This window comes from Aphanomyces astaci (assembly GCF_000520075.1).
Source record: "Aphanomyces astaci strain APO3 unplaced genomic scaffold supercont1.72, whole genome shotgun sequence".
NCBI lineage: Eukaryota > Oomycota > Saprolegniomycetes > Saprolegniales > Verrucalvaceae > Aphanomyces > Aphanomyces astaci.
The window spans coordinates 108,032-116,215 of NW_009798335.1; the positions used below are offsets into that span (position 1 = coordinate 108,032).

Consider the following 8,184-nt stretch of genomic DNA (forward strand, 5'->3'; position numbering starts at 1 on the left):
GCATACGTGTAGAACTCAAAATGGATTAGTCAGATATTCTTAGATAATCAATTATCCTATATATTGTTAATAACCACTCTGGCCTTTTCCGGTCGAAAGGCTGTTCCCATAGTAGCTCAAATCTGATTTTAATCAGAGTATTGATAAAACTACTGTACTCGGACATCACATCTGCACTTTGTTCCGATTACTCTCCAATCCAGGAAGTAAATCCCCATTGTCCCAAGCTCGTTGGGATAGAACAGCGAGGTTAAATCATTGAGAAACAGCTCCAACCGAGTTGAATGACTTGCTCCCACAAGATAGGGCGATGCTTCACTTGCCGCCATTATCCCGTTGTTGACTGCGAGGACGCATGCAAATGCGCTTTAAATAATTTGGTCTTGGACATTCACAGAGAGCTTCGTCAACAATCAAAGCAAACCACACGTTTTGGAGGTATTTCTACGTGTCTTGATCTGAATGCCTTTCAGTTCATTCGCGTCAATCCAAAGGTCAATCTACGATGCTCGTCAACACATGTGGTACTTCCCAGTGGTTTGGGACATTCTAAAGAACGTACAACTACTCGGAGTATTAGAGTCTAGGTTCGCTGATGTGGCTGCTCTCATGTAATTGGATGAAACAAAAGTAGCTTTTTTTATTTCTCCAACAAACGTTCTAGTACCATCCCATGATGGCGAAGCATTGGCTCACACGGAAGAATCTCTAACTCGCACAGATCTTCGTACTTCTACTTGAAAGTATTTACGCGTGTTCATGAAGGTCTATTCTGTGAATCCCGAGAAGGAGGTGGCATCTGCTAGACTGTGGGAATAGTTCGATGTCGATGCCTCCATTTTCCTACCGTGAAAAGTGATTATAGTTCCCGTGGCCTTTCTGTTGATACTCCGGAGTAGTACTGACTGTGAAGTTACTGTTATTAATAGTATTTTATTCATGAATTCCGACGCGAACATTCGCGCAGAAAAATAAATTGTTTTCATTGGCTAAAATAAAACTATTTCAAACATCAGTCGCTGATTGGTCCATTAACGTGGAAGAGCCAGCCGTGCATTTTGACCATTATTCTTGCAGTTCCGTTGGCGACGATGACCATGTAAGTGTGTGTCGCTGTACAGATGCCCGTTCAAGAAAGTCTTGACGTCATGCATGTTCCTTCTTGAATAGTCTCTGCTGCATGTGTGGTGTGTCCATTGAGTCCAACTTGGCCAACATGTGCGCGCCATGTCTGTCGACAGAAGTCGACATCACGGACGGCATTTCGAAAGAATGTTCGCTCGTGCAATGCAACGGGTGCCTGCGGTTCCAACGAAGCACGGGAGCGAAGGGGACAAGTGGGATCTACGCCGAGTGTCCCTTGGAATCCCTCGACCTCATGGCGTTGTGCTTGAAGAAGATCCACGGCCTCAACAAAGACGTGAAACTGATCGACGCCAGTTTCATCTGGACCGAGCCGCACAGCAAGCGCATCAAACTCAAATTGACCATTCGAAAGGAGGTACTCGTCGTCATGATCACCACTTCCATCCCCTCTATCACGATGCGTCCATCTCATCGATGTCCCTCGCTCGACCCCTGCTACATTAGGCCATGCGTAACGCGATCCTCCAAAAGTCGTTCATTGTCACGTTCATCGTGGAAAACCTCAAGTGCACGGATTGTTCCAAGCAGTACAACAACTCGACGTGGAAAGCGGTGGTTCAGATTCGTCAAAAGGTACGTCATCGCACCCCTCGATCATCCAACATCCCGTCAACTCATCCATCGATCGATCAAATACTAGGTGCACCACAAGCGAACGTTCTTCCACCTCGAACAAATCATTTTGAAACATGGTGCTCATACCCGCGCAATCGGCATGACGGCTGAGAAGGACGGCATGGATTTCTTCTTCAACGAGAAGAACAGCGCCGAACGCTTTGCGCAATTCCTGAGCCAACACGTGCCCACGAGGTCCAAGGCGGCGCGTAAGCTCATCTCGTCCGACAACCACAACAACACGGCCAATGTCAAGCTCACTGTGCACGTGGAACTCGCGCCCATTTGCAAGGACGACCTTGTGATCGTGGACAAACGACTTGCCCAACTATGCGGGTCCAACCTCGTTCTCGTGACCCGAGTCACGACCCAAGTGCATATCTTGGACCCGTTGACCGGCCGCCGGTACGCCGCTCTCGCATTCTCGTGGATATGTGTCTGAAGTCGTAGGGCTTTTGTGTTTTTCCTATTGACTGGTATATTTCGACTTGAGGGAGTCATTTTTCGCCAAATAGCGTTCGAATCGATTGGATCCTACTTTTCATCTTCCACACACTATACAAAGATTAGGATATATGTGGTTTTGTCCAATGCGGACGGGTGAAACGTTTGGATTGGCAGAAATTCGACATGACGTGATTTGATTTGATTGGTTCCTGAATCGAAGGCTCCAGATTTGTCAATATCGTTAAGTGTTGGAGGAATGGGGCGTTATTCCGAGTGCATATTGTGCTTTGAGTGAAATGTCGTGTTATGGTTTCTCGTTGGAAGTGAAATCGATTTCATTGGCTACTTCAGATGAGCTCAAAATGATTAGCCAATCAAAACCTTCTAAATGAAATTCAACCAATCAGATCGATTGTGGATCGGTTTGGTCGGCGCGATTAGATTGCACCCCCTCCCCAGATTTGTATATCAAATCGACAATGTATATATATATATATATACAACCTGATGCTCCTCGTCTCAGTTTATATATTGTGGATGATTCGGTACAGATTTCCAGACCCCGTCAAATCGAATCTCGCCGCTGAATCGAACAATCACGAATCGACGGTATTGGCTAATCCAATTTTGAGTGAATTTGATTGGCTCTTACAGATAGATTCAACCAATCAGAACTCCAGCGTGATTCAATATTAAGTAGTACTAGTCAAACCACGCGAATTTTGGAAATTTATAGCGAATTACTGATAGAATTATGGGTGTAAAAGATAGGTTGCCATTGACACTAATTTCAGTCTAGCAACATCGAATTGTATTGACGATTATTTGGATTCGATTGGTCACTTGATTCGTGTATTGAGTGTTTTGATTGGCCGATGATCGCCGATTGACTGTCGATTCGAATCGACAATATGAGCAACATGTGCGACAACGTGTATAAGTCGTGGCTGCACTCTCTCAAGTGGATGATGGTGTATGTAGCGCTGAGATACCGTCGGATCGGTACTGGAAGACTCCGTTTGAAGCACTCGACAGTGCGTCGTCGATGGTCGACTATGTCGTGCTCAACGTCGAGTTGGTGGACGAGCCGCGTCGCCACCGCCCGTCGACGGCCTCGGACGTTGCTCTGGTAGGACCTGACGACGTGATGGCGGTCGTGGAAGTGGCGCGGGTGTCGGACTTGGGCGTGAATGACACGACGTTTTCCGTGATGACGCACTTGGGGCGGTTCCTCTCGGCTGGGGACTTTGTCAAGGGGTACGACCTCGGTCGATGCAACTTTGGGTCGCAGCAGCTGTACCACCTCCAAGCGGACCTGCCCGACCTCGTGCTCGTACGGCGCGTGTACCCCAAGAAGGACAGCGGCGACCAAAAGAAGAGCAAAAAAGGCACGCGGCGCAAAAGCATGATGGCGCGCAGTGGGAAAGCCAAGGATGTTGAGCGAGTAGAAGCCGAGTACGAAGCGTTCATGGACGACTACGAAGAGGACGACGAAGCTCAAGACGTCGGACGAGAAGAAGTTGGGGGCGACGATGAAGAAGGCAGTGCTGCCGCAACCGAATAGGTTGATCTCGGGTAAATACGGTAATATGTAGCTACCTACACACATAGCACGCACCTCTCAGCAGTCTATTATGGGGTTGACGTGGTCGCACTGGCATTGTAATCAAATAGGTTCGAATTGTACTTTTCATCTTAAACTATAGACTGTTGTGCTATATCGCCAAATCTATCCATCGATTCTTTGTACTGAGTGTTGTCCTTTGGTGATATTGTATTCACACTAATTTCAGTCACATACAAATTCGATGTTGGTGATTGTTTCCTGCAATCTGATTGGTTCATTGCTTCTGCCGTGATTCATGTAATACCCTTGTATCAAATATTAATACTTGTTTACTAGTAATTTACGGTTTTTGTACTATTAATAGTCGCACTTCTAAATTTAATTACTTGAACATATTATTAATATCATTATAAGGAGGTTCTGAGGATTTTGTCTCCCAATCAGGTATACAGAATTCAAGTGACTTCCTTGCGAGGAATCAAATTCACATAGGAAAATTTCAATTTTACTGTTAGAAACTCGACGAGCAAATTGACCACACGAGGGGACCTGCATAAAGTTATAAAGCTCGTCACGATCTTCAAAATGTATATTTTCGCAGCCTCAGGGCGACGAGTTACATACCGAATCCACAAATCTTCAAAGTTATTCATATATTCAGATCTCTTTTTCCTGAGAGTACTTCTGGGAGAAGAGAACGATCACGGGTGTATGGGTACTGTATTAGTCTCTAGTATGTTCATCGTAGCAATGCAGCAGTGCCCATGTTACATGTGTGTGTTATGCCAATGCAAGTTAGTGTGTCTACAACGTTGTGGTGCGTCGTAGCATCCATAACCAGTCAGTCTTATAACTTATGTCGGACAGACTGCAAAGGGCAAAGGTATTCATTCGGTAGTGTGCATACAGTACTACTGTACCACTACTACCTACCACCCGTACTTGGCTTGGGTTTCCTTTTTGGACTTGACCATTTGCGACTTGCTGTCCATCAGGTCAAACTCGCGCAGCTTGGCGTCAAACGTGAGCTGGTTCAGTTGATGGCGCTGGCGTTGCAGTCTACCTCTCCGTCAGCATGCGACATCTCCCCACCATTCGTTTCTTACCGAGACGGTTTGTACGATGCAATCACGTAGCCCCCTTCCGTCTCCGTCCCAGCCATGCTTGCCAGCACTTGCGCCTACGTCATGCCCTCAACCACGGACCAGTGGAAACAAATCTCTCTCTCTCTCAGTACCTACCTCGCGATCATGCGCGTACCCACGTCCGTCGATCGGTGGTTGCCACGCTTCCGGCGCGGCCGCCTTGACCTCTGTGATCTATATTCCAACGTGTCATGATACTTCACAGCACTAGATGGTTTAATCTACACCTTGCCAGCGACCGCATCAAACTTGCCCTGTTGAAGCAGTCGTTCCAAGTTCCGCTCGTGGTTGCGTCTGCGCTTGCCCTATGCAACACATGGTGATTTGTTCATGTCCAAGCATCAACGTGGATGGATACGTATGCAGGTATACGCACGTGTCCGTAGTCGTCTGCATCGTGCTCGGCGACAAAGCTGTACTTGGGGTCGTTGTACGCTGGAGGGGCAGCAGCGGATGATGACACAGGGGTTGCCTACATATGGCCATGGCAGTGGTGAAGCCATTCGTGCGTCGCAAGCCTTACGGGAAGAGGGGTCGCTTCAGGTAAGCTGGCATGCCGCTTCGAGTGCGGTGGCTCTTGACGCACGGGCAAGGCCACTTTGGGAGGGGGTAAGAAACTCAACAACGCATCGGTAGGTGGCTTGGTCGCCGTGGACTGCTTCCGCACCGCAGCGGGTTGTTTCTTCGTGTCCGTGTCGGAATCGTCGTCGCTGTTCAATGCACGGCCGCTTTCAAGCAGCTTTTGGATCTCTGGTGGCAAGTGTAGTGTCTTTTTCGCCTTCTTCTTTGGTGGGCCAGCACTGGATGTTGGTTTGTGTGGGATGGAGCTTTTCACAGGTGGCTTGTCGGGGAAAATTGAAATGGCCGGACCACGGGTCAATGGAGCGTCGGAGGCTTGCTGTGCTGATGTTGCCGGTGCTGCGGTCTTTGGCACGACAGGCGACCCATCGCTGTCAGAGTCGGACCCGTAGTCCGCAACGAGGGACATCGCGCTCAGAAATAATATGAGAGAGGAATCGCAACATCGAATACCGTAGATACATTTTTAAAGGTATTGATTGCCACGACACGAAGAAATGAAGTTATCCGGATTGTCTACTTTCACTTTCTGTAACCGACTTTACTGTGCGTGCGTGCCACCAATACAGCTATGCTGTCAATGATCCAAAGCAATGGTGGTGTGCCGACGATGTCACGACGAGACTATTTACTCACTGTCAACAAGTACAGGGAATCGACGCGGACGGAGTGACCTTTCAAACGCCCGCGGCCGTTCCGAACGCTCAACCACATCCAAAACATGTCCAAGAACATCAATAAACTATAACTAGTTTCACCACCGCAGAGACCAAGCAAGCTCTGACCAACCAACCAGCAATTGCTAGCGAAATACGTCCCCACCACGACATAACACTAAGGATAAACTAAAGTTTATCCAACGGGAGCTGGGTGTCGTTGTTGGGGAGCATCAAACAAAATTGCACCAACGTTTGCAACAACTACGAACGACTGTTTTATGGAGTTAGGGCCAACCGACGGTAGCTAGAGACTAGATGTGGCATACTTCATTGCCCCGACAAGCCTTCGTCTTAATCCCACAATGGCGGGTCTAGCAGTGGCACTGCAGCACAAGAGTAGACTTAGCATACACTTGGAGGGACGGAGCGATTGTGCCGATCACTGGTTTCACTGTGTTGCCTTCGTAGCGCACGAACCTCACGTCCACCTTGTGATCATTCTGGGGTGAAAACGAATTGTCGCCCCGGAACCACCCGAGGGCAATGTCCTTGGTTTCGCTGGAGGAGCCCAGCACGAACCAGTACATGGTGTTGGGCGTAAGAATAATAGGGGACTTGGGGGTCCACTGGAAATTGACTTTATCGACATTGCCATTGATGGGGATGCGCGAAGAGGCAATGGGCTCGTTGCAAGCGGGTAAGTCTAGAAGGGAAACTCTCCTGAATATATATTGGTTTGAACAACTATAGGGGGATGAGTGTATCAATGGGGGATTGGTTACCGTTAACGGAAGGGCACAGCTCTGGTCGCAACCATATCGACGCGTTGGTGGGAATATTTTTAGGCGTTTCGACGGAAAATTTGAAATAATCAAGGGTCAGAGTTGAAATGACTGCAAAGCCGGGATGGTTGCCATAATCTCCTAACGATGGGGCGCGGAATCGAAGCCCCAAATGATTGGCTGAATTGAATGGGTAGCTGTAGCGTCCTTCTTGAATGATTGGTGCGGGGTTGTCAAACAACAATTGAGACGCAGCGATGGCATGGACGAGAGCAACAAGGAACTTCATGACAATAATGACAATAAGTGAAATCGAGAAATGAAGATAGGGGTTGACATCGCCCTTTGTTTGGGTGCTCTATCATATTAATACTTCCTCTGTTCCAATATACTGTCGACATTTGACTTCAAAGTGACCAAAATCGCATTTCTAGTTCAATTTTGATGAAAATCATTTTCGAAAGCGTTTGAAAAATTGGAGGATTTGTGTTTACAGTTAGCACAATGCAAAAAAATACAGTCTTGCCTATAATATCTGACTTTGGTTAAAGCGATTCTAATAAACATCTGGTACAAAAACTTATTTAGAAAAATATGCGGGGGTCTGAAGGGGCCAATTCACATCACACCCATGTGATACATTTTAAACCAATGAAATCAATGGAAATATTTCATGGGCCAATCATAGGGCAGTTAATGTCGACAGAGGAAGTATCAATACAACGAATAATTCAACGACCAAGCCATTCTTGATGACTTATTCTGGGTACTAGACTTTAAACCAGCAGCTGACTAACTTCCAATATTACTGATATCAATGCAATTGGACTGTAGTGCTTCCGAAATAGTATTTTAATTCGTCAGTAGATGTCGAAATATGCACGCATTTTGCTACTGATTAGATATATCTATTTCAATCAGAAGGCAGCAAATTCGAAATTGACTACGATTACGATTAGGTTACTGATCAAAAATAATATTTGCTGTTCGAACGATTCATCGATGGCGAAAAAATTGCGAGGGCTGTAGGGGCAACTATTAGATGATGGAGATCGATTTGATTTGGTTCCATAGGGTTTAAATGAACGGCTACTGCATTTATAGCTCATTGTCAATGGAGGTTTATTAGAATTTTAACCGGATATTATTCCTAACTTAATATTGCCTCTCGCGTTATCCGGCTGATTGGGCTCACTCGGGGGGGGGTGTTGGTTGTGTTTACATAATACGGTTTTTACACGACC

The 8,184-nt window shown here is 46.8% G+C and overlaps 3 protein-coding genes across 3 annotated transcripts; 1 reads left to right on the plus strand and 2 right to left on the minus strand.

Annotated features, from left to right (window-relative positions):
* Positions 1 to 1,045: 1,045 nt before the first annotated feature.
* Positions 1,046 to 3,867, plus strand: H257_15592 (hypothetical protein). Its single transcript, XM_009843753.1, has 5 exons — positions 1,046 to 1,099; positions 1,171 to 1,501; positions 1,591 to 1,719; positions 1,787 to 2,166; positions 3,190 to 3,867. The coding sequence occupies exons 1-5, from the start codon at positions 1,092 to 1,094 to the stop codon at positions 3,770 to 3,772; spliced, it is 1,431 nt and encodes a 476-aa protein (XP_009842055.1). The 5' UTR covers positions 1,046 to 1,091; the 3' UTR covers positions 3,773 to 3,867.
* A 712-nt stretch (positions 3,868 to 4,579) lies between these two features.
* Positions 4,580 to 5,933, minus strand: H257_15593 (hypothetical protein). Its single transcript, XM_009843754.1, has 6 exons — positions 5,444 to 5,933; positions 5,297 to 5,392; positions 5,148 to 5,225; positions 5,017 to 5,094; positions 4,882 to 4,955; positions 4,580 to 4,834 (listed from the first exon to the last, which is right to left on the minus strand). Exons 1-6 carry the CDS (start codon positions 5,906 to 5,908, stop codon positions 4,705 to 4,707), a joined length of 921 nt encoding a protein of 306 aa, XP_009842056.1. The 5' UTR covers positions 5,909 to 5,933; the 3' UTR covers positions 4,580 to 4,704.
* A 596-nt stretch (positions 5,934 to 6,529) lies between these two features.
* H257_15594 (hypothetical protein) lies at positions 6,530 to 7,229 on the minus strand (the record flags this gene model as incomplete). The annotated part of the gene is made up of 2 exons (XM_009843755.1): positions 6,530 to 6,861; positions 6,941 to 7,229. 2 exons carry the CDS (start codon positions 7,227 to 7,229, stop codon positions 6,530 to 6,532), a joined length of 621 nt encoding a protein of 206 aa, XP_009842057.1.
* Positions 7,230 to 8,184: the final 955 nt, after the last annotated feature.